Source organism: Haemorhous mexicanus, chromosome 7 (assembly GCF_027477595.1).
Source record: "Haemorhous mexicanus isolate bHaeMex1 chromosome 7, bHaeMex1.pri, whole genome shotgun sequence".
Lineage (NCBI taxonomy): Eukaryota > Metazoa > Chordata > Aves > Passeriformes > Fringillidae > Haemorhous > Haemorhous mexicanus.
The window spans coordinates 32716983-32739414 of NC_082347.1; the positions used below are offsets into that span (position 1 = coordinate 32716983).

General features: G+C 48.3%; 1 protein-coding gene across 2 annotated transcripts in view; it reads left to right on the top strand.

The window, feature by feature from the left end:
• Window positions 1-383: 383 nt before the first annotated feature.
• Window positions 384-22432, top strand: part of MXI1 (MAX interactor 1, dimerization protein) — a 55188-nt gene continuing 33139 nt past the window's right edge. The window contains exons 1-2 of one of the 2 annotated variants that reach the window (XM_059851946.1): window positions 384-678; window positions 11264-11396. In XM_059851946.1, coding sequence (XP_059707929.1) covers window positions 483-678; window positions 11264-11396 — 329 coding nt within the window. In that variant the 5' untranslated portion in view covers window positions 384-482. Of the gene's footprint in view, window positions 679-10174; window positions 10529-11263; window positions 11397-22432 lie in introns of those variants that run through there. The other variant, XM_059851947.1, reaches the window with a different exon arrangement.

A 22432-nucleotide genomic window follows, 5' to 3' on the forward strand; every position in this document is an offset into this window, starting at 1 on the left:
GGCGAGAGGTGACACGGGGTGACAAGAGGCAGGGCAGGCTTGGCTGTGCCTCTGTGTCCTGGGGGCGGGTGCAGCTGGGCCCCCACCAGTGCCACCATCCCCGGGGGCGCGGTGCCACCACAGCGGGCGCAGCAGTCAGCGCCTCTTTACAAGGGGTCGTTCCCCGCCGCGGAGCTGTAACACATCCCGGGGCTGCTGAGCGGCGACCCGCCGGTCTCCCCCGCCCCGGGACAAGCCCGGCCCTGCCCCGCCGGCCGCCCCCCCCCGCGCCGGGCGCCGCGCAGCCGCCGGCGCTCGCACTCCGCAGGCGCGGCCGGGCCGGGCCGCCCCGCCGGGGCGCGGGGGGGGCGGGACGGCGGCGGCCCGTGGGGCGACACAGCGGCGGGGCGGGCGGCGGCAGCGCTGGGACCGCGGCGGCCGCCGGGCTCGCCGGCAGACGGACGGACGGACGCACGCAGCACAGCACGGAGAGGCGGCGGGGCATGGGGAAACGCGGCCGGCCGCGGAGGGAGCCGCGGAGCGAGCCGCGGAGCGCAGGGACGGCCGGCGGGGCCCGGTGCCCCCTCGGGGACATCTGCAACACGAGCCCCGCGGCGGGCATGGACACCTTCCTCTACAACGTGCAGGTGCTCCTGGAGGCCGCCAGCTACCTGGAGCGGATCGAGAAGGAGAATAAAAGTAAGTGCGGGCTGGCAGCCGTGGCCGCGCGTGTGCGTGACCGCGGGGCGGTCAAGGGGAGTAAGAAAAATAAACCAAACTTTCGGCTGGCTGCAAGGGCCGGCGACGCAGTGACAAAGGGCGCCGGGACCGGCCTGCACCCCCCGCGGCAGAGGCGTGCGTGCGACCCCCGCCGCCACTGGGGAGACCGGGCCCGGGGGAAAGTTTGGGATGGAGAGTGGAGCGGGACGGCGCGGAGAGGGGGGGGCGCATCTCCGGATCTCGGGGAGAGCGGGCTCGGAGTGGCACCGAGAGGGGCCGGGGGGGGGGCGGCGGGCCAGAGCCGGTGGCGGAGCCGGAGCGGCGGGGGAGGAGGCGATGACACGTCCCCGCTCCCCCCGCCGGGGCATGGGCAGAGTCACGTAGGCAAGTGGCAGCGCTCGCCAGGTAGCCGGCGGGGACGAGAGGGCAGGGCAGAGCAGTGCGGTGCAGGGCAGGGCAAGCGTCCGGTGCGGGGCGGTGGCCAGCCGCGCCGCTAGCTAGCCTCCTGCTCCGCGGGCGCGGAGGGTGCGCGTAGCCCGCGGCTTTCCCCGCGGAGCGGTCTCCCGAGCGGGCACGCGAGCCGCGAAGGACGGCGACACGGCGAGGAAGAAGAGCTTTGGGAACAAAGGGGCGGCCGTGGCCCGCGGCGGAGCGCGGCCGCGGACCCCGCGCAGTGGCGGAGCGCACTCCAGCGGCGCTGCGCCCGGCGCGCCCCGCCCCGCGGGTGGACACATGGTTCGCACATGGAGCCAGCGCGCCGCGCTCATTGGCCGCCGCCTCCCGGGGGCGGGGCCGCGCGTTCCGCTCCGCCAATGCGCGGCGCCGGGGTCCCCCCAGTGACGTCACGCGTTGCCGAGCGGGCCGGGGGGGGGCGCAGGGCTGGGGGGCTCGGCCCGGGGGGCTCGGCCCGGGGGCTCCGGAGACCTCCGAGCCCGGGGGTGTCACATGGACACCTCGCCGGGAACCCCGAGCTCCGCTCCGCCGCCGGCGCTTTGCCCTCGTTTTCCTCTGGTTTCTCTGTTACTCTTTGTTTTAGCTTTTTTTTTTTTTTTTTTTTTTTTAATTTTCTCCTTTTTTTTTTCCTCTAATTTCTCTTCCCTCCTTGCTTTCATGTTTGGGGGTTCCCCCCCCCCCCCCTTTTTTTTTTCTTCCGTGGAGCATGTGCTGCGTCTTGTTTTCCGTTTAACTTTACAAAGGCATCGGCGAGTGCCTCGCCACGCGTCTCCATCGCACCATCACCCTCTCCTTGCCGTTCACCCCCTATGGCAGCTGTAGGTCCCGTGCAGGTGCCTATATAGGGTGCCCTTGTTCTGCGGGAAAAGCTGCGTACACGCAGGCTCCCAGGGATAGGGATCCCACTGCGGAGGAGCTGCTCTGCCGCTAAAGCTGCAGCCAAAAGCCCTTGTTCTTTGCTCGCCCAGAATAAATCCAGTTCGCTCTTCTCTTTTGGAAAGTTGAGTTAATATTGAGGTAGGTTTTTTTCTCACGTGCTAATTGTTGTTTCGTAATGAATCTGCAAAGCCAAGCGTCTGAGGAGCTGAGCTGCGCGGTGAGCAGCAGCTGTGAGCAGGAAAATGACAGGAGACACCAGCAAGAACTAGGTTTGCGTGTGAAAACAGCAGCATCCCTGGTTTGGAAACTGAGTGTCAGACCACTGGTTTGGGTTTGTTTTTTTCTCAACGAGCGCTCTTATTGTGAAGGAGAACTGTCAAAATCATGGCTTTTTTTCGGGGTGGGGGGAGATAGAATTTTCCTTGCCATTGAGATGGATTGTACCTCATCTTTTATATGCTGCATTTAAAAATGCATCATTTTACATGGTTCCTTGTTTGGAACTGGAAAATGAGTACGACATCAGGATACAGGATTTTTTATTGCTAGATTTTTAAAAGAGGTGTTTGCATCTAAACTCCATTCCTGAGCAGTTGTTTTCACTGAAGCTTTCACTAATAATTGTTGAGGTCATAATGTTGAAAATCATCACTTTTATTACAAAAGTCTGCAAAACCTTTCAGCATTTTAATGTGCAATCAGGACATTTTAGGGTAAAAAGTCCCATTTAACCAAAGGTTCAGCTGGTGAACGTGCTGTTCAGAACGTGACTGTCATAAACCAGGCAGCTTTTACGTGTTGCTCCCAAACAAAGAAAAATGCTGCTGGGATTGGAAAACAATCTCTGAGCCTTACTGGCCTTATCTAAACTAAGGAACAGCTGCAGAAACGGGAGCGTTCTATCCTAATATATATACATCTCCTTTCTGGGAAGGGATTTGCATGCAGAGCTCAGGTTATTGCCACAAGAGAATGCTGTGCCCTTTCATCTGCCAGGGCAGGGGTGATTCCTCAGTGCAGCCAGTGCTGGCAGCCTGGCAGAGATGTTTCTAATGGTCACTCCTCATTACTGTCTCTGAACTCACAATTCACAATAATAGAGGGGGGCAGCTCAAAGAAGTTTGCTGATGGAGACTGCCAGACTCGGTTGCAGTCAGGCTTGGTGCTTGCCTCCTTCCTGCAGGATGCCCAGGTCATTTGACTGTGGTGTTATGAAGAGTGTAATGAGCTATTTTGGTGTTACTCCCATCAGGAAGGTGGCTGAGTCACAGCCCTGTTGTGACAGGTGCTGTACATGCAGGGGAGTGACAGTGCCCTGCCCCAAGGAAACAGTCTTAAAAAAATAGAAGTGACAGGTAGGTGTTTGTCTCTTCCTGGCCAGGATAGGTGACAGGGACAGAGTTGGGTAAAGCTGGTTGGTATCAGCATCACAGTGGTATGGAAGCTGAAGGACTTCAGTAGCCATAGGAAGGAATTTAGGGAAGGGCTATTAAGGCTCTGAGAGCTCAAGTGGTTTTCCTCATAGTTTTATGGTTTCTGATAAACCACACTCAGTGTCCTCATTCATTCTTCCAAGCCTTTGGTGGCTGTGCCATGTTACTCACCTTCTCCAAACACTGTCCTCAGCAGGAGCAGATGCTGTTTGGTAGAGGGGCCCCCTGAGAGGTGGACACAACCTCTTCTCTTGTGGATCCAAATGCTTGGATATCCCAGATGTGCATGTCACACCTTCTGGTGATAGAGGAGCAACTACAAGGAAGTTTTCAGCCTCCAAAACACACCTACCCTTCTCTGCAGGTCAGTGGTATAAGACAGACAGCAGAGCCTTCCATGTCTAGGGCAGGACTTTGAGATAAGGCAGGAGTTTCCTACCTGCCTGAAGCTCAGGCAGAAATATGGAGATGATGATGATTTACATTTATAGGTCCCACATCCTATCATTGTGGTCATGAATAATAGCTGAGGGGCCATGGGTTGGCTGGGTGATGTGGAAACAGAACCACAGGGCAGAGAGCCATGGAGCAGGGTAGGATATACTGTCAGGGCTATGGCAGAGGGAGGCAGTGTTCAGGAGTGGCCTCTCAGCATCACCCTTATAGTATTCACTTATATTTTAAAATATTAGAATAAAAACTACCTGTGTTACAGTATGGTGACAGGGAAGGTTAGAATCCTCTTATCAGACTTCTTGGGTAAGCTAGAGTATTTTAGCTACTGAAATATAACAGAATTATTTTCCAGTTGAGCTTCTGGGAGTGAATAACAGTGCTGCCTGCCTTCTTCCTGGAGTTCTCATGGTGAGACCACAAAACCCAATCCCAACACACCTTGCTAACTGACATATACAGGTTTCCAAATGACCTGTTTCTAGAAATTTAAGCTTGGTATCCAAGGAATAGAAACATCACATGAAGAAAGTTACAGTGGCTGTTTTCAGAAATGAAAGTTGTGCTGAGGGCAGCTCTGTTGATACATCTGTAACCTCGGCAAATGCCACTTTATGAATAAGCAGGGCTGAAAATCTGTAGCAGCTGAAATGCTGGGATTTGGAAGATGTTTTTAAAGGGACCTGGAGTAAATTCTGCTGAGGTTTAGTATTGTGCCAGGCATCCCCTTTGTGTGTGTGGACTCATGTTTTTGTCAGTAGGAGTTGCACAAACACATGATGAATCCTTTGGATAGGATGACTTATCTGTAATAGGCATGGTGTGTAATACATTCTGATCTCACTACAGATACAGACCTGTGTTGCCATATCCTCTTCCAAAAGCATGAAGGCAATCAAGTCTCTGTAACAGGGGTGACAAGTTCACAAGTCTAATAGAGGTGTGCATGCTTGGGACAGTGGGCCTTGCCCCTCGCAGGAGACAGCTAGATCTTCTTCAAGTGCTGGCTATGTTTATTGATCTTCTGACCAAGAATAACAAATGGGTGATCTTAGATTTGTCCTTTGCTCCTGAATAATTTTCTCTGAGGGAGAAGACAACTGAGCCTTGGGGATGAATTAACAGTATCTTCATCATGTGGCTCCTTCCATTGTTTGTGTGCTGTTTTGGGTCTTTTTCTGACAAACCAAAGAAATGTCAGAAACCTGTAATTAGCAGAGGGCAGAAGTAGTTGATACCACCTTTGGTCTGTGTGCAGAGCTCCCATTGTATCAATGAGAGCTGACCACATGGCTCAAGGTCAGTGTAGATGGTCTCGGATCTTATGGTGATGTGACATATAGAGCAGTGTGGGACCCCTTTATTTATGTATTTTCCATCCAACTCCCTTTCGTTCCTCCTGGTTCATGACCTGGCCACAGTGATTCATGTGTTAGCCACTTCCAGGTTGGGGTGTTTTGACTCATGCTGTTTGGACCTCAGCATAGAATTCAGAAGGAAGCCACAGCAGCAGCAATGATAGGGCAGAGGTAGAACCGTGGAACTGTGCCAGAAGCACTGCTGAGAACCGATCACATCCCTTGTCAGCCAAACAGCCTGAGAGCTGGAGGAGAAGCACCTTCTGCCTCTGGCTGAAGAACCCTACCTTCTTGTTATTTAGCTGAAGGACTCTGTATATTTTTTCTCATGGATATTCCTCTTAATTTTTGCAGCTGGATCAGTTAAGTGACTTAATCAAAGTTACAGAGTAAGTCACTGACTCAGTATAAATTTGGGCACAGCACAGGTCTGAAAACAGAGCACATCTCATAGAGAGAAGGAACAAGTGACCCAAAGAGCCAATAGATCTGTGGCTTTTATCTTATTGTTAGGCAGAGCTTAGTCTTTGAATCAGAGCATGCGCTTTATTCCTTTCAAACTCTTGGATATCTCAGAGGTTTGGTTCTGAAAAATGTCTGTCCTCAGTGGTGGATGTAGGTACCAGTAGGTACCAGTGGGAGTGCTGAAATGGATTATCTGATGCCTTGCTAAAGGGTGAAGCTCCCGGATGAGAAATGAGGCCATGTCCTGTAGGCACTTGTAGGTCCCTTAGTGAAGGTATTGCAAGCCTTGGAAGGGAGTTGAGTAGGTGGGACTTGGGTTGTGCTCCAGTCTGCTGCTGCAAGTCCTGCAATACTGAGCTATTACAGTCATGACTACAAGAACAGAGACCTGTTTGTTACAGTGTGTGCTGATTATGTTGTTCAGATGTTGTTCCCCTCACTAGAGAAACAGGAGTGGTATGGTTATGCTGTTTCCAGAAATTTGGAGAATCACTGAATCTTTTGAGAGTGCCAGAAAATGGTTCCCACCAGGGATCTCTGTTCATGCTTTGATTGCAAAAGTTAGATTTCAAGGATTTGAAAACAGTATGAAGAGTTTGGAGGGTTTGTGTGAAGGTGGGCAAAGGAAGTGCTTATGGCTATTGCCATCTTGATTTTCCTCCCAGAAAATGCACATGGCTGGGAACAGGAGGATTTTAGCAAAAGCCAAATACAGAATGAAAAACAAGGCAGCTTAGCCAAAGGGATTGCCCTTATTGAAAATAACTTCCATGTTGCAAAGCATTGTGTTATTTCTAAGGTTTGTGTTCAAAGCAGAGGGCTGGGCATCTTGATTTGTGAGACATGTTCCTGTTCCACCTCTGACTTTGGGTGTGTCTTCATGTGACTAATTATGCTGCTTACACCTCAGTTTCCCTTCCTGTCGAGTGGAAAGAAAAGAGCTAAAGTAATTTTGGGTTGAGAAGCTTAAAGCATTACTTTTGGAAAGCTCTTAGAAAATTTCCCTGATGGAAGTTGCTAGTTTAATGTAAGTGATGGTGATGTTGATAAAAAACAGATCACATCTGTTATACTTGATGAAAATAGTACAGCAGCATTTCAGATGTAAATATTAATTGATTTCTGCACTGCAGATTTCTTCTTGGATATTTAAATTATTGCTAAGGAGGAGGGAAAGGCTATCAGGGAGATTAACAAATCCATTATTAAGGCTGGAAATGGAGGGTTGCCGAAGTGCCATTTAATAAAATGTAAAAAGCCCCTTTCTAAAGGGCGAAGCAGCAGAACACACAATGAAAGTGAATCACAGCTGCCAGAAGGGATGCCAGCAGCAAGCACTTATAATCAGAAAACTGTACTTACAGATCATTCGGAGCCACTAAATTAAATGATCTCATTCTCCCCTAAAATACTCTTCCCTAAGCCCCTCCCCAGTGTTGCCTGTGGATTGCTCAACCACATTTAAAATCTGACTTTGGGGGCTTTTTGGTCAGCAGTTGAACAAACGGCATTGGGCCTCTTCATGCTATTTACTTTCCACCCACTTTTGTTTCTGTCACACTCTGGCATTTTGCAGGCTGACCTGCCCACACGAGCGCTTGGGATGGCAATTGCAAGATTTTACAGATCTGCTGTGGCTCCATAGTTGACTTGCCTCTTCTCTAGGGCTCCTTCTTTGGGGAAATGTCCCACAGTTTATTCCCAAATTTGTCTTTGTTTCACACAGATTTTTTTTTTTTCTAATTTACATTGTTTACTTCAGAAACAAAGACTTGGAAGCTGAGCTGAAGTGTAAAGGCAAGAGCTTATCCTACATAATTTCACACAGAACTGATCCTGCTGTTACTTCTTTCAGGCTGATTTAATTCACCATGTGTATCAGGATCCCCCTCCTTCATCCACTCTTTTTTTTTATCTTGAACTTTACCTTCATGAGGATGACACTCTGATATGCTCTGAGCCTACTCCTTCATTTTCCAGCCATGGGTTTCCCTTTTAACCCCTAGAGTGGCACCACATATCTCCCAGTGGGCCATCAGAAAAGCTAATGGCAGTGGGTGCTTCCAAGGGCCTGTTTTACAGTGATTTTGGGACTTCATCATGAGTTTGGGGGTTGGAGATGCAGGGTTTGGGTTTTTTAATTTTTAGTATTCCTAATCCTGAGAAGCAAATGGCTCACTGGTTTTGGAAGTAGGTTAAAGGAAGCTCAGTTAGAGCCCAGAAATGCTCTTGTGTTAACCTCTCTGTTGTGGAGATGTCTGTGCACCTGTGTCCTTTTCCTTAATCCAAGATCTTATGAGTAGTCCTTGAGACTGCCCAAATTTGGAATTTTCCATGTGCTTTTAACAGTCTCCTCAATAGGCGGTTTCCAGTGTAGAAATATGAGGTGGGGAGAGAGAATGCTTCGTTCCCTGAGCTCTCCCCCAGACAAAAGCCAGTCTTTGCATGTGCTGGTCTGGCTGGGTGTAGGTGCATGTGTGGAGACTCTCCTGTCCAAGCAAGGGCTGGGAGTGGCTTTCCCAGAATGAGGGAGGAATGTCCCTGGAGGTGTCCCAGCTTCCTTTATTTTTCAGCTATCCCACCTTAAGAGAAACAAAACAAATCATTTGGAGATGAAAAGGTCTATGTAAGAACTGAATAGTGGTATTATTTTTACCTCCATCAGCTGCAAGCCTGCAATTTTCTGAGGAAACCTCAGAAATGGTGAATCAGCAAATTTTGTGTAGAGAAAAGTTAACTACCCTGAATCCACTATTTTCAGCTCTTCTCTAGTTGACTGCTGCGGACTCTTGAAACTCCATCACAAGTGTCCTGATATTTTGTGCTCTGCCTAAAGCCCTTGCTACCAGACATAAGCCATTGATTGAGAATCTCTGCTTTTTTGGGATTTTTTTCAAGGTACTTTTCTGTCTCCCATTGTGATAGAGGAATGTTTGCAAAGGTAACCAGTCATGGCCTAAAGGTTCAGAAAATAACCCCAGTCAGAACTACAAAACAGTCTTTGCGGGATTCTAAGTCAGAATCAGTTGGAGATTCAGATGTTTACTATGAATGGTCTGATTCTGATCTTGAATGTTCTCTGAATGCATCCTTTTTAAGTAAGTCAAATGTTTTAGAGACCGGTATAATACAATTCTGTTATCAGGTTTTTGAGCTCCATTCCAGCTAATGCTGCGGTTAGTAAAATTCAGGGTGATAGAAGTGATCCAAGGGTTTGTACCTACATGAAAATAAGGATGTAAATGCATTATTAAAGTTCTGAAAAGAGTGATCATACTGAAAGCATTTGTTAAAATGTTGAGATGGTCGCTGTTGCACCTTGTTCACATGCTACTTCAAGTATAGTGAGTTTGCTGTCTATGGTATCTCTTGTCTAGGCTCTTAAATATATCTGTGCACAGTGAAAAATGGGCCTTGCTCCTTAACCTCCCATGAAAAACAATATATCAGTCACTCCAGATGGGAATTCCTGGCACCTTTTCTTTAGTTCCATCTCCACAGGTGAGATGTGGAAAGTTTCCACATTGTGGCTGTGGCTTTGTCTTTTGTAGCCTCTCTGCTTTATCCTTGCCACAGCCCTGCCAGTTCCATGTGGGTGGGCGTGGAGCCCTCACCTGGGCTGCTGTGTCCAGTCCTGGGCTTCTCAGTTCGAGAGAGACATGGAGCTCCTCGCGCAGGTGCAGTGGAAGGCTACAGAGTTGATCCGGGGACTGGAGCGTCTCAAGAGGAAAGGCTGAGGGAGCTGGGCCTGCTCAGCCTCCAGAAGAGATGTCTGAGAGGGGATTTTATTAATGTCTGTCTGTTGGAAGGGAGGTGTCAGCGGTTGGACCAGGTTCTTTTTGGTGGTGCCCAGCAATGGGACAAGTGACAATGGGCAGAAACTGATACACAGTAGTCCCACCTGAATATGAAGAACTGTGCAGGTAACTGAGCACTGGCAGAGGCTGCCCAGAGAAGTTGTGGAGTCTCTCTCACTGGAGATATTCCAGAGCCATCTGGATGCAATCCTGTACACTGTGCTCTGGAGTGATCCTGCTTGAGCAGGGAGGTTGACCCACCGTGGTCCCTCCCAGCGTGACCCACTCTGTGATTCTGTGACCTGACCACCACCCCTCGGGGTCTGGCTGGGCACGGAGCCATCCCCTCAGGCGTGGGGACGCACAGCCATTGCCCCGGGAGCTGCCCCCGGCGGTGACCCGCTCCGGCGGTGCCTCGCTGCTCCCGGGAACTGCATTTCCCAGCCCGCCCCGCTCCGCTCCGCTCCGCCCGCCCGTGAGCGCCGGGCAGAGGTAAACAAAGTGCTGCGAGGCGGCGGGCGGGGCGGCGGCCGGAGGGGCCGGTCCCGCCGCGGGGCTGCCGGGCCGAGGGGGCCGGGGCTGGATCCTGGCAGGGCCCGGCGCGGGGGCGCATCGGGGCTGGCCGCGGGGGCAGCGCTCGGCCGGGCGCTGGGGACGGGGCTGAGGCAGGAATAAGCGCTTGCCGCTCCCCGGCGGGAGCATCCCGGAGCGGGTCCTTCCTCCGGCATTTCCTCGCGTGTTCCCTTGCCGCCCCTCGCCCTCCCAGGAGAGCCGCCCCCGGGACGGTGTGACGAGGCCCGGGCACTGGGCAGAGACGGCGATCCCCGGCGCCTCCCCACCGCAGCCGCCCCCGTGTCCAGCGGGGAAGCCGGGAGCGTGGGGGCGGAGGGCGGCCCGGGGCTGCGGAGCCCCCCGGCCATGGAGCAGGTCCAGATGATCAACATCCAGCGGCTGCTGGAGGCGGCCGAGTATCTGGAGCGAAGGGAGAGAGGTAATGGGGGGAAGCTGGGTGCCCTTCGTGAGGGGAACGGGTCTGCGGTCAGATCCCCACCGAGGGGCGAGAGTGACCCCGAGAAGGGATGAGAGCCGGTGTTTGCCGGCGGGATGGTGGTAAATCCCCAGCAGCGAGGGGCTGGATGAAGGATAGGGCTGATGAGTCCTCCTGAAGGTGGTGGATGAGGTGGAATGTTTTTGCAGAGTGGGGGAGGTTGACGTGGATGTGGTTTCTGGGAGGAAAAGGGGGTATTTGGTGTGAAAGTTTTCCACTGGGCAGGAGGGATGGTGGTGAGTGGCTCTGGCTCAGCAGAGACGTCAGTGGCACAGTGAAATACATCTGGTTTGCCTGGTTCAGATAGGTTGGGCAGGAGGAGAGAGATGAGGCACTCTCTGGACTGTCATGGTTTTTTTTTTTTAATATATTTTCAATGTTTGAATGGTGGTGACCTTCCTCCAGGGTTGGCAGAGACTTTATATTTCCCTTCCTCCCTTTTCTCCAACCCCAGTCCACTTCCCTGTGAAGTGAATATATCCTCAGTCATTTCCCTGAGCTCTTGTGATCAAGGGCCTCCCCAGCTAGGCCAACAGGTTAGTGGTGAGGCCTGCCTGCTGACTTCCTTTTTTTTTTTTTTCTTCTTTATTTTTTTTTCTCTCCTTTTTTTGGGGGGGTTTTTTTTTGGTTGGTTGTTGGTTTTTGTTATTAATGCCTTGCCTGTTGATTCTCTTGCAGAGTGCGAGCACGGCTATGCCTCGACCTTCCCCTCAGTTCCAAGCCCTGGACTACAAGACCCAAAGCCCACGCGGAGGCTGAGCCGGGCACGGAAATACAGTGGCAGTGGCAGCATTGCCAGTATTGCCACCAGGTACGGTGTGGGCAGGGCTGCCTGGGGGGGTCAAAGCTGCAGAAGAAAGTTGGAGGCAGTGGAGAGAAACATGCTCACTTGGAAAAACGGGAAGATAATCTGAACAGCTAGAGGGATTCAGAGCTGGGGCACACAAGTGCAGCGTCCGTTCTGGATCCGTAGCACTGGATGTAGAGGGGACACAGGGGAGCTGGATCTGAAGTGGCACTGCCAGCTGACACCATGCCAAGTCTCAGATGCTGCAGAGGGAAGGGGAATAGGGAGATCATAAGGTTTAGGGAGGAGGTAGGCAATAGCTATTCCCATTATATACAGCTGATGTCTTTCCAACCCAGAAATCACTGCTTTTAAGGGACAGTGCATGTGCAGCCTGGGTGCTTTGGGATTGTAATGACAGGCATGATGTGAAGCAAGGAAATGTTTTGAAATGGATCCCCTACAACAAATGGGAGAGAGGGAGATGACTGACTGTAATGTACAACATGTTAAAAATTCAGTTCAGGAAAACAAAGCTGTGTTTCAGTCTGCCTTTCAGGGCAGTGGGATTTCCCAGCTTTTTGGCAATTGTAGAACTCCATGTTTTTGACACTTTTCTTATTATACAGTGGCACATTTTTTGGTTTCTTATATCTAGAAGAGACAATAGGATTAAGCCTATTGCCTGGTGCTGTGGTTGCATCTGCCTCTTCCCTCTCATTCCTCTTCTTTTTATTTTTATTTGCTACCTTCTGTAGGTTTGTTCAGACCTTGTTGAGACCTTCTGGGATAGATGAACTTTAGAAACATAAAGTATGCCTTTGAAAAGGCATTTGCAAGCTTGCTTTTACTGCAGCAAGGCCTGTGCAATCCATAAAATGGTGGCAGGTGGCTCAGGTGATTAAGGCCTTCTTAAGGCCATTGGGAAGGACCTGTAAAGGCCTAAGGGGAAGGTGCCTTTGCTTGCAGTGATTCTGCTTCAGCAGCATTTGATAATAAAGGTTGTTTGAAGCGATATTAGGACACCTTGCTGTGGGGAAGTTTTCTTCATCAGGATCAGCATATCTTGAGCTCTTTGTATGCTCAATGTTTGTATTTGCTTCTCTACTTCATCCAGCCTCTCCTAATTTGAAGGCAGTTGTAGCTCTTTACTGTTTATCGTGAACCAAAGCCCCCAGTCCTGTAACTTTGTGTTGGAAAATGATGGCAAATGCTGAATTGAGGTCGGTATTTTTCTCTCTAGGTTTCTCACGTACTATTTTTCCATCCCACACTTCTTTGTCTCAAAGGCCTTTGTCATGGCAACCTGCCCTTCTCCAGAGGAGGGCTGGAAGCACATCCCCCTCAGGAACTCCTTAGCACTGAATCCAGCAGCCTGTAGGCTGGAGAGGGATGCAGAGCACTCCCAGTCCCTGGGGCCAGGGTGCTCAGCAGGCCCTGCCAGCACAGAGCTTCAGGCACAGCTCTCCCGGGGCAGCTCTGGTGCTGACACCAGCCCGCTGGGTCCTTGAGCCTGACAGGCTGAATATGTTCATGTGGGGGGAAAGGCAACAGAGAAGCAGAAGAGGTACTTTCTAGTCTTACTTAAACCTTCTTTATGCAAGGAATACTGAGGCCAAATTGAATCTTTTGAGTGAGAGCGTTGTTACCCAGAGCGTTTCCTCCTGTGGTTGTTTCAGCCTCAGGGAGTGACCAGTGTCAGGTCTGCTCCAGGCAGGGACCAGAGTGGGTCTTTTGGGGAGCTCAGACCTTGCATGCACAGTTGGAAATGGAAGTTTCTTTTAGCACAAGTCGTAGCAGCTTGCACTTGCTGTAGGAGATGGCAGGCCTTCCAGATGGCTGAAGTGCCGGGAAGTGACAACTGTGAAGTTTAGGGTGCCTCCAAATTCACTGCAGTGTCTTTTGTGTGATGCTGAGTATAGCATCAGCCTTGTTTAAGGAAGGCTCTGTATCATCTCTTCCTGTTAAAATCAAAGGGGTAATTCACTAAGTACTGCCTGGTGGAGTTGGAATGGACTTTGAATTAAATATCAAGTCCTTGATGAGGAACAAAACTTTCATTTCATGTGTGGACAAGAGATTTTCTTAGATTGCTTTTGTCTCAAAATGTTTCATTAGTGTAGAGGAATAATGCATTTAGATCTCATGCAGATCTTGTAATGAAACAGCCTCCTGTAAAAATGTCTCTCAAGCAACCTTGGGAAAGTGACAATGTTTTCTTTTTTTTTTTTTTTTTATTTACACACTTTTACAAATTCTTTTACAAATTGGCACGTGTACATTGTTGATGTTATTTATTGACCCAAATAATCCATGATTTTGTGGTACAGGGTATTTACGAAGCCTGGTTGCTTGTTTGATTAATATTTTAATTCCAAGTATTTCCCTTCAGCATTTGCAGCCCAGACATGACAGCTGTTTCCTCCCAACAGGCTCTGTGCTGTCATTGCACAAACACCCAGAAAGTTCTGAGGAGCAGACAGCCCAGTTCTGGATGGCAATGGTGGAGCAACTCTTATTCTGACAGAACTATGGTGGTCTCACAGTCTCAGCAAAATAATTATTTTCTACTCCAAATAGAAATAGGGGTGTGCAGATAGGAGGGAAAACATTGCTTCATAGTTTCTAATTCATGTGATGCAATTTTAAGGAAGGATGTTGTGGCTCAGGTTCTCTTTTTCCTTTGCTTGTCTCCGTTGTGCAACTAACATCATGGAGATTGCTGCAGATCATTATCTACATGAATGTGCAGTGTTTCATGCAGATATTTGATAGACATAGTGAGTTTGAGTTAAAACATTAATGTGCTTAAAAATACAGTTATGCTTTAGTCGGGGATATTTTGGTATGGGAAATTATCCACCTGCAGAAAATAATTGGAGAATCACAGTCATTGTACCTGCTGTTTATAATAGACAAGGGAAACTTTTTTAACAAATCCAACTTAACACATAGATAAAAACAAAAACCCAAGCAAATTAAAAACCTAAGTTAGCCAACATGTTACATTTGAATTGAATATTGCCTCCTTAAATGCTCCTTAAATTTTGCTCTTGACAAAATTATCTTCTGGTTTTTGGAAAGGGATGGAAAATGAACAGAGGTTTGTTACAGCATGTAGCATCACTTATTTAATGTTACTTTTTTCAGAAGATGTTTCTGGGACAGAACCTGAGTTGCTAGAGAAGTGAAGTAGTCTGTGCTGGGAGTGCAGTCCTGTGGGTACATTAACTTGCACTCAATGTCAGTGGAAACTGCTGTCATGGACCCTACATGTGCAGTTCTAATAGACCAAATTATTTGAAAGGTTCATTATATTTAATTAGGATTAGCCTGGCTTGATATTTATACATTTTGGAAAATAATTGAGAAGACTTTTTAATCAATTAAATCATTGTGTCAGCAGGAAATAAAATAAACAGTAGGGTTGCTAAATTATTTTTCCCCAATAATGCCATCAATTTAATGAAGTTAAGATTTATAATGAAATCTGAAATTGCGTTACAATATTTGATTGTCATTTGTGTTTTGTTTTATTTAGGCTCTCAGGCATGTAGAAAGCCTGTTGTTTTTTGGTCTAATCCTGGGGAAATACCAAGCATCCTCCCAGCAGCACTGGGAGTCCTCAGCTCTCCCAGGAGGCTCATGTTGTTAAGGGCTCTCAAATAATCTATTGCTCAGTTCCATGGGGGAGGGTTTGATCTCTGTCCAGTTTCTTTTTCATTTTCCTCTCTTCCCTTCCTCCCTTGTGTCTGGCACTGCCTCCCAAGGGCCTTTCCAACACCTACAGTCTGGTAGCAGGTTGCTTGCAGAGCTTGGAGTCAGCAGCTGTGAGTATGGTAAGACATTTTGGGCCTGTTATCTTGGAAATCTGGGTGTCTGGGTTTCTTTGCCCTTCTGGCTGTTGTACTGGTGCAGCTCCTCATTTTCTCTGTTGTTGCACTCTCATCTACCCATAAGAAACTTCTTTTCCACTTCTAAATCCCATCACTTGATTTTGTGCTGAACTTCTCTGTAGGCCTTCTCTCTCCTATCCTTTGAAACTCTCTCTTGAGGGTCAGTGTGGGGATTGTACTGGTGAAACCCTCAGGTATCCTTGGCTTTAAGTTTGGTTTGTTCATAGTGTCCCAGAGCAAGGACTGTGGGGTGGGTGTGTAGCTGTGCATTAGGTACTCTGTGTGCCTTAGGTGATGGCTTAATGTGGCACAGGTTCACAAACACGGGTGCAGAAGCTCAAAGGGTGTGGCTGCAGGTGAATCTGCAAGTCAGCCTTGGGTGTCTTGGTGCTCAAGAAAGCTGATTTACCACAGCAGCAGTGCTGTGCAGCTCTACCTCACTGTGCAGGGGAGGAGTAGGGGGGTTGGTGAACATTGCACAGTTTCAATATGTTTTATCTTTTCTGTCAAAGGAGGTTTCCACCCTCCTCCCCCCACATCATGCTGCTGACTGAGTACCTGGCAATTTTCAGTCCTTCCTGGAGCCTCTGGAGTTAGGACAGTGCTGTAATTATGATTTTATTGGGAGGGAGGATGTGCAGGTGGCTGAGTGGTTTGCCTGTCTTGTGTAAGGAATTTCTGAAGGAGAAAATTGCTGTGTCAGATCTTGCTGATCTATTTTTCTGCACAAAGTCCCCACCCCTATCTCCATGTCCCAGAGACCTGGTGTCTGAGACTTTCTGTCCACAGTTTTCCTGCTTAGTAGGCTCTATAGTTGTTACTTGTTTCTGGATGATACTTTGTTTATTTGCTTGTGAGTTTTTTTGTGGGTTTTTTTTTTTTTTTAATCCTCTAGCTCTGGATCACACCTCACTCCACAGCTAGTGGGAGTTGAGTTTTGACTCGCTGAGTGTAGGTGGGTTAGAATCTGGCCCTTGTGTAATATGAGGGGGATGCTTGCTGCCTCAAACCTTGTACTGCCTCGTAGTGAAGCTCTATTCATGGCTCAGGACCTGGCTTTGCTTTATAGAGTACAAATACACTCAGGTAAAACAGAAAATGTGTGAGATCTGCTGTGCCATGTTTTGAGTTATGCTTCATTTTGATCATGTACAAGCAGTGTGATTAGTATCTGGAATCTTCATCTTGCTGTTGAAACTTTGTCTGGATGTACTTGGAGACAGGATCTTGCCTCCCAGTGGAGGGTATACCTGAATATGCTGGTTAATTTTTCAAGAAAGGGAAGCTGTACAAAGCTGAGCTGTTAAGGATCTTAGAGATATTGAGGGAGACGGGCCAGAAGTATTGAGTATAGTGAGATATGTGCATGACTTCTTTTTGAGAAAGCATAATGTCAATATAAATGTTGGGCTGAGAAGCTGGGTTGGTGGTCCATGCACAAGAGGCAAATCACCCCATGTTCAAATTCCACTGTCTTTGTAGGTTTGTACCTGCATACAGGTGCTCAGAGAAGGCTGACAGGTGGGACTGTACTCATGCAACTGTTCAGCCTCAGCACATCCCCTCTGCTCATTTGCCCCAGTGCAATCTGCAAGTGTAGATAAGCAACTCCAGTGATGCTGGAGTTTCTGAACCTGCCGTGGTGTGAGATCCTGACATGATTTGGAAAACAAAGGAGTACCCCACGTAGGTGAGGTTTTGTATGCAGTGTCTTCTCAGTGGTGCTTGGCTATGCAGTACATCTGGCAGGTTACCAGGGAAAACACAGAAAATGGGGTGAACCCAGCAAATGGCATGAGAGGCATAAACCCCACTCCCTGGTGAGGAATGAGGCCTCCAGAAGTGCAAGAGCTGATGTAGCAATTTCCATGGGGGAACCCACTGTGTTCCTCTTTGTCACCCTGTTTACTTCATAAGCCTCCAAGGAAGAAGATCCTGCAGAGCTGCAGTTCCTGTTTTCCTTTGTGTATTAGCAATATAGCCGTGTATAGGGGTATCTGGGTGGCAGGGAGTCTATGCAGAAACCCACAATTCTAGGATCAATTTATACTTTGTACTTTCAGTAGTTGTAAAATGTAATTTGTGTTCTCTTTAGACTATCCAAGTTGTGCAAAGAGGCCTTTGTGTAAACTAGAAGTAGGCCCAGTTGTTGATGTTATCTGCAACCAAGCTGTAATTCTCTGCTGCAGCATCTGTCTGCTATGAAGTGTCACTGTGTGTGGCTGAAGGCTCACGATCCCTTTGTCCTCCAAGGTTTGGGGGAATCCTCTGCAGGAGTGTTGTTTTACAGCAGTGGGAGTCAGTCAGGGCTCATGCTGTTGGTGTTGCAGCACTGCCCAGTTAGAGCTGTGCTGCAGCTGCCCTGGGCTGATTTGCATCACTGATCACAGTGCTGGTGTGATGGCAGGAAACCTCGCATTTTGGTTCTTATGTTCTCAGGGTCTTTTGAAATGTGAAGCTTGTTAGACCCAGCTCCTAGAGAAATTTTGTGTCCTGGGATGGTGGGGAGGATATTTGGGCCAAACCTGGTCAACTGTTCTCAGCTGTTCCCACAATTCTCTTGTTTTCTCTTTCCATTATATTCACTGTACAGGTAATTCTCTGGTTTAAGTCATATTCCTTCTTTGTCAGTTGTTTTGGTTTTCTTCCCATCTCAGCACATTTGTACCCTTTTTATATCTTCTCTGTGTAATGTTTCATCCACAACACATGCAGGGATTTATCCTTCATGCTTTTGTTTAGCCTGACCTGGTGCTGTGCTCGGCAGTGAATTGGTTGTCACCTGTAGTGTTGTTTCCATCTGTTCTCCTGTTTGTAGGTAAGACTGACTTTTTCCTTTCCTGCTCCTGATGGAGCTTTCAAATCCATTTCTATTTCTGACCCAAACAGACTGGTCAATGTCCTGCTGCTGAGTTAATTGTCTTGCTTGTTGGAGTTCCTGGTGTTCATCATCTCCTGATCCCTCCTGACAAACTTCTGCCCAAATTCAAAGACTGGCTGCTATTTGTTCTCCTTCTGAGAGTGTTGGCTCGTACTCCCTACCTTCTTTGAACCAACAAAGATAGGATTTGTTTTTGTTGACTTATTTTGGGCTCTCTTGATCAGAGGCTGTGGGTCTCTGGGGCTGTGCACTTGGCTGGCCTTTGCCTGGATCTCTTCTCTGTGAGACACTGCCTTGTTGATCAGCTCAGAGAGAACAGGCCTGCTTTTTCCATCTTGCTGGATATATTCCCATCTCTCTTTTCTGTGTTCCCTACTGTACTTTCAGTCCTTTCATTTGCTGATGTGAGAGTGATTTCACTTCAGTTCTGTTGCTTTATGAATCCAGTTTGAAGTAGCCTTAGATGATTTCCAGTATTATCTTAATTACTTGTTTATGCTTTGCTGCTTGCTCTGTGACAAGCAGGCATGTGGACTGAGAGCAATTCTTTTGCCTCGGTTTTGATTAAAGCTCCTCTCCATAAAATAGTCAATTATTTTCTGAAAGCTTCTCATTTATCTCCTACCATCTGTTACACCATCAAGAAGGGAGAAGTTGTGAGAAAGGACAGATGACACTGGGAGTGCTGTTGGGGCTGCTGCTCCAGGGGTCATTGCCCAGGTGCCTGGGCAGCCCTAAAGCAGCGTATAGGCATGGTAAGGTAACATGGCACAGCTTCTGATTTGCCTTTAACAGTGAGGCTACAAGGTGCAGCAGTTCATGAACTGCTTTACAAGCAGCCTGGCCATCTGGGAGCTGTGGGAGGTAGCCACCTTGCAGCCTTCATGGTTGCTGCTGCTTCTGAGCCAGAACTGTAAGAACAGAAGAAATCTAAGCTCTTCCATTTATCGCAGCCTTTCTTTTCCATGGATCTCCCAAATGCTGGATGAGTGTGTCCCTGTTGAGAGAAAACATTCTCAGACATAAGGACATCTGGGTTCTCTTCCTGATTTTCATACAGCCTGTGGAGTCTTTATGCCTCAGTTTCCCTAGTACAGCATGCAGCTAACAGTATTGTCAATGTATTTTCCTGATTTAAAGTATATTTCCCCCTGCCTTCATCTCCAGGCACAGTATTGCAGCAGTACGGTTGTAACATGAGAGATAACTAACAAGCCTAAATAGAAGTGAAGGAAGTCTGGCCTGGCCCACAGCCATATAAATGCCATCAGTTTCTTTTCGAACAAAGTGCAGTTCAGTCAGGTGGTGTTTACTCAAAAAACCTCACTTTCCCCAGTGCATCTGAAGGCAGTTTCTTGAGGGCAGAAGATGCATGTTTGCAGAGAAGTACATGTTCCCCAAACAGACTGCTGCACTGCAGAGGGCACTGCCTAGGCTATTTCTGGAAGTGACCATCTTCCTCAAAAGGGTAATGTTATGTGTGGGAAGAAGCACGTTACAGGGCAAGGGCCTGGCATGCTGGGCCCTTGGATCATTTCCTGAGTCTGCTGCCGAAAGGCTGCACGATCTGGGCACGTCAGATGACCTACATGGGTCCTACCATCTGCACATTATATGGTTCCCACCATCTGTACATTGGGGTAATGCACACACTTCTCTAATCCTGTTTTCTAGAAGCTGTAGATGTTTTGGAGCTTATAACTGTTTTAAAGAAGATGAGACTTAAGCTCCTAAGTTTTCTAGGTAGATTTGAAAATTGCCTCCTTTGTCTTAATTCTTTTTCTGTGAGCCACTGCAATGCAGGTACCAGCAACTGGGATGCTGATTCTGATGTGGCCTTGGAAGGGGCCAAGTCCCTGACCATGTAATGAGACTCACATATCCTGCTGGAAGTCAGCAGGACAGGGACCACATAGAAAAGTGTTTGTATTTTTCTGTCCTCATTCTTTGTCATGCTCTTTCTAGTTCATGGGAGAGCTTGGAAGTGCATGGTGACATTTTTCTTCAGCAGGTCATGCAATGCACAGTTTTGCCAATATGTTAAAAAAAAGGGGCAAGAATCTATTTACAAGGAGCTCAACCTCCCTTGCATCGAGGATCACAGACAAGAGTCTTGCCTTGGTGAAGGCAAAAATATTCTTCTTCCTGACATGTGAGAATCTATCTGAATTGTCTGAGTTCTAAATTGTTGGAGAAGATGTTGTCTGCTGCATGTCCAAGGGGGATGGACCAGGGTTTCTCTACTAAAGTGGCTAAGGTACTTCACCAAGTGAACATACATCAGCCTTTGTCTCTGATCTGTGTGTACCAGCCCCTTTTGACATGGTTTACTGTGGGCTGGGAAGAGAAGGAAGTGGTTTCTGTAGGACTTTGGCTCACTTGTGACAGGAGTTAGAAGGCAGACAAATGGAGCAATGAATACCACTTTGGAGAACTTGCTTCACTCCTGGCTGCTGTCAGCTGCCCGGTGTCCAGTCAGCAAGCCCCTTTCAGGCCAGCTTGCTATGGGAGACCCCAAACTGTCTGTTCCTCACACTGATCTTTTCCAAGATATGAACCTGGAATCTGGACTGTGGAAGTGCTGGCGGTGCACAGCCAGGAAGGGCACCAGCAGGGCTTGTGCTTAGAACATGCAAAGTGGCCTAGAAAATGAGGTCCTTGGAGGTCTTCATGGAAGTGCTCAGAGGGACATGAAGATGCAGTTCTGTTTTGTCTGTTTCTTAGCTTTCAGTTTGGAAAGTAAGGATGCATGACGATAAATGTGCTTGTGAACTGCCCAGCCACTGCTCTCAGTGAGCCTGTCAAAAAGCCTGTAAGGAAAGCACCAGTTCTGTATTCAGAGCAGGGCTTGGCTTGAGGCCACACGTTGAACAATGAAGAGAAAACAAAATATTGAATAGCTGCTTGTTCAGCAAACCCAGTTCCTCTTGGCCGTACAGAGCCCTGCATGAGGACAGTTTTCTTCTAGCATTTGGGGCTAGGATGAGCGTGTAGGGTCTCAGGTGGTGCAGGAAAAAGCCCACACCATCACACTTGCTCCCAGCCTGCACAGTGCAGAGGGAAGCCAGCTGGGGACTTCTTTGCTGGCCCCAGACTGCAGCACTGAATGCAAACAACATTCCTGCTGTTATGTCGCCTGGCTTGGAAAGCCTTTCCCTGCAGAGTGCCACCTTGTGCTGCTTATTAGGATGTTAGTCTGGTTTGGGAGAGCTCAGCTCTTTAACTGGGAAAAACTCATGGTGCTCAGCAAGGAGGAGCTGTCTTCCTGCTCTTTTCTCCTGTGTGCTAAAAAAGCAGAACATGCACCATCAGAACAGTGTCGCTTCCTCAGATGAGGGTTATGTCTGATATGTCTGTTGGTTGAGTTTTATCAGTAAATTAATACTGCTTTGTTAGTGGCTCCCATTTTAGATTGTTCTCTGGCACTTTGTACAGTGGCGTTTGAGAGTCAGGTTAGCCCACTTGGCAGACAATGGACAAGACCTCAAGTCTGGTTTAGGTTTGGGTTGTTGTTGGTTGTGGGCTTTTTTTTCACTTTCCCACTTACACTTCACAATGGTTATGTGATTTTTTTGGGGGTATTTGACCCAAGAGTCAGATGGCATGAGAGTTCATGTTAGCTGTCTCTGGGGTGCCTGGGAACAGCTACCTTATCCCAGGATTCAGGGAATCCAAATTAAGTACCTTGCTCTGCCACAAGTTTCTTGTGTGACCTTGGGAAAATTATTTCTAATTTCTGTGTGTTGGTGTTGTCCCCCTGCATAAAAAGTATTATGGAAGACTTAATTTTGAAATGTTGCAAACAGAAATAGTGGTTATGGGGAGCAGGTACCAAATTGAGAGAGGCTGTGTAAATACTGTAGGTGATTTTGAATATATTTACTTCTTGAAGGGAAGTATGCAGTATACTTTTAAAAGTTGTTTTAACTGGGTCTTGCAGGAGACTTTCCCAATACTGTGTAGAAACCCAGGGGTAGGTGGCTTTCTACAGTTGTGAACCACATGGAAGAGCTCTCTTCTGCTCTTTGAGCTGAAAACAGACTGTGGGGCCATTCTCCTTTTCCAAAGATGAACAAACATGAACAGATGCCAGTACGGCTGCGTTCCCTTCTCTGTTGGAGACGGAGAATGTGAACTTTGGAAAGGGTCTGGCTTGATCCTGGGAAAACAGCTTTGATCACAGCCTTAGGAGGAATCTGATACTGTGTTCGTCTAAGAGCGACAGAAAAACTAGCCAGAGTTTGGGGCCAGGTTAATCTGGTGCATCTCCACTGACGTCAGTG